Source organism: Sinocyclocheilus rhinocerous, unplaced genomic scaffold (assembly GCF_001515625.1).
Source record: "Sinocyclocheilus rhinocerous isolate Xijiao unplaced genomic scaffold, SAMN03320098_v1.1 scaffold975, whole genome shotgun sequence".
Classification (NCBI taxonomy): domain Eukaryota; kingdom Metazoa; phylum Chordata; class Actinopteri; order Cypriniformes; family Cyprinidae; genus Sinocyclocheilus; species Sinocyclocheilus rhinocerous.
This window is the reverse complement of record NW_015628726.1, coordinates 2,743,165-2,745,329: the sequence shown is the minus strand read 5'-3', so window position 1 is coordinate 2,745,329 and position 2,165 is coordinate 2,743,165. Positions and strand designations below refer to the sequence as shown.

General features: G+C 35.5%; 1 protein-coding gene across 2 annotated transcripts in view; it reads left to right on the top strand.

Moving 5' to 3' along the window:
- LOC107738421 (semaphorin-3E-like) overlaps positions 1 to 2,165 on the top strand; it is a 45,560-nt gene that overhangs the window by 27,745 nt on the left and 15,650 nt on the right. For both annotated transcript variants that reach the window (XM_016550190.1, XM_016550189.1), the window contains exons 5-6: positions 149 to 245; positions 1,291 to 1,407. In XM_016550190.1, the coding sequence (XP_016405676.1) occupies positions 149 to 245; positions 1,291 to 1,407 (214 nt within the window). The remainder of the gene's footprint in view (positions 1 to 148; positions 246 to 1,290; positions 1,408 to 2,165) is intronic.

The window sequence follows — 2,165 nt, the reverse complement described above, 5'->3', positions numbered from 1 at the left end:
ATTGTATTTTATTCAACAGAACAACTTTAATAATAATATTATTATTATTATAATGTTTCTTCATAAATAAAATATATATTTATTGATTTTAATTTATTATTATATTTAGCGTGTTAAACGTGTGTGTGTGTGTGTGTGTGTGTTCCAGCAGGAAGGAGGGTTCAGGTTGGAGTCTGATCACATAGAGAGTGGCAGAGGAAGATGCCCATTCCATCCCAACAGCCCTTCAGCATCCACTGTGCACCGTAAGCATTCATCCATTCCTGCAGCTTTCTACAGAAAAACCTCTCCTCCAGTCCACCATCCTTTCATCTTTTTGATATTCTCAGTCTTTTCCTCCTTTTGTTTACATCCAAATATCTTTCATCCCATTATATCTTTATTTTTCTGTAGCTTCCACCCTTCTCCTTTTCATCTTGATGTTCAGAATGTGTGTGTTCTTGAGTTTTGAAAGGAAGAGAGTGCATTTTGAGCCAGGGGCCACCGAGCATGAAAGCTCTACATAACACACTTCAGCTCCAATCCTTCAGAGCGCTCATTCGCATGGCGGCAGGAATTTGATTGAAGGGAAATTGAGAGATGAATTTGATGACTTCCTTTCTGAAAGCAGCTGCAGACTGTTTTCAGCTGGGTTATTAATTTAGTCTCGCCCAGCCGGCCCAGCATAAGGATCGTTCGTAATAAAGAATATTTAGATACTAAATTGATATTGCCCTTTAGATCATTACCTGGTGACTTACCACAGGATTTATTACTCACACTGGTGAAAGAGAGGCAGTTATTTACAGTGTCTGCAGTGTCACCTAGTGGTATCTCAATATATGACAAACACATTACCAGAGCTGTTATGCATTACCTTAAGTGTTCAGGGTTGCAACGTTTGTCATTAAATGTTGATATATAACTATTGTTAAATGTCATGTGAAATATGAAATCAAAACACTGCTGAACTGATTTAAGTTAATAGATTGAAACTGAATAAATAACTGCTTAATTTATTTAAATACTTGACAAAAACACTTCAGCTTTACAGTATAGCTGTTATGCATTACCTTAAGTGTTCAGGGTTGCAACGTTTGTCATTAAATGTTGATATATAACTATTGTTAAATGTCATGTGAAATATGAAATCAAAACACTGCTGAACTGATTTAAGTTAATAGATTGAAACAATAAATAACTGCTTAATTTATTTAAATACTTGACAAAAACACTTCAGCTTTACAGTATCAAATCCAATAAGCATATCTCTCTCTCTCTTTCTCTCTCTAAATCATGTTTGATTGACAGGTGGGGAGTTGTTTGTTGGCTTGTACACTGATTATTGGGAGAATGATGCCGCTCTATATCGTCTAGGCAACCGCAGCTTCATTAGGACTGAAGTGGGTGACAGACAGCAGCTGAATGGTAAGAAATAACTGTTGAAAATACAAGCACTTTGTGTTGTAGATAATGCTTTCTGGTGTCCTCAAGAAGTTTTTTTTTTAGCTTAACCAGCAACACTTCTTCAGTCAACTGGCTTCACCAGAAAGACCGTGCTGGTTGACAAGCTTTGAAACTGGAGCTTGCCAACCTACAAACCACACATAATTTGAACTACAGTAAAGCTAGCAGTTATTTACACCAGGGGTTTTTAGATAACATGGACCCCCAAAAATGATCAAGTTTAAAATGCAGCTATATATTTTAATATATAATGACCCAATTTGTACTGTGAAAAATACATTTTATGAATGTGTAAAATATTATTTGGCAATTGTATTACATTAAAAGAAATATTACATTGCATTACTATGTTTTTTTTACTCCCTATACTCCCAATTTTAATTAGTTATTTAAATTTTTTGTTTTATTTGAAATGTATTTATTATTTACAACAAATGTCTCTATAAACATAATTTACATTAAAGCTTTTTAAAACGGATGTAACAATGTTCGTAGATCAGGAAGAAGGAGGCGGGAACCAGCGAACATTTAAACATAAAACTTTAATAAACAAATGAACAAACACAAAACGAAAGTAAAAGCGGCAGCCCCTCACGGGACGGCTGCTGCATAAAACATAATATAACAACAACATAAATAGTCCAGGCCTGGTCCTCTCTCGTTCTTCACTGTCGTTACTCCTCCTTTTATCCTTCCGGAGCTCCTCCGTGGGACTCGAG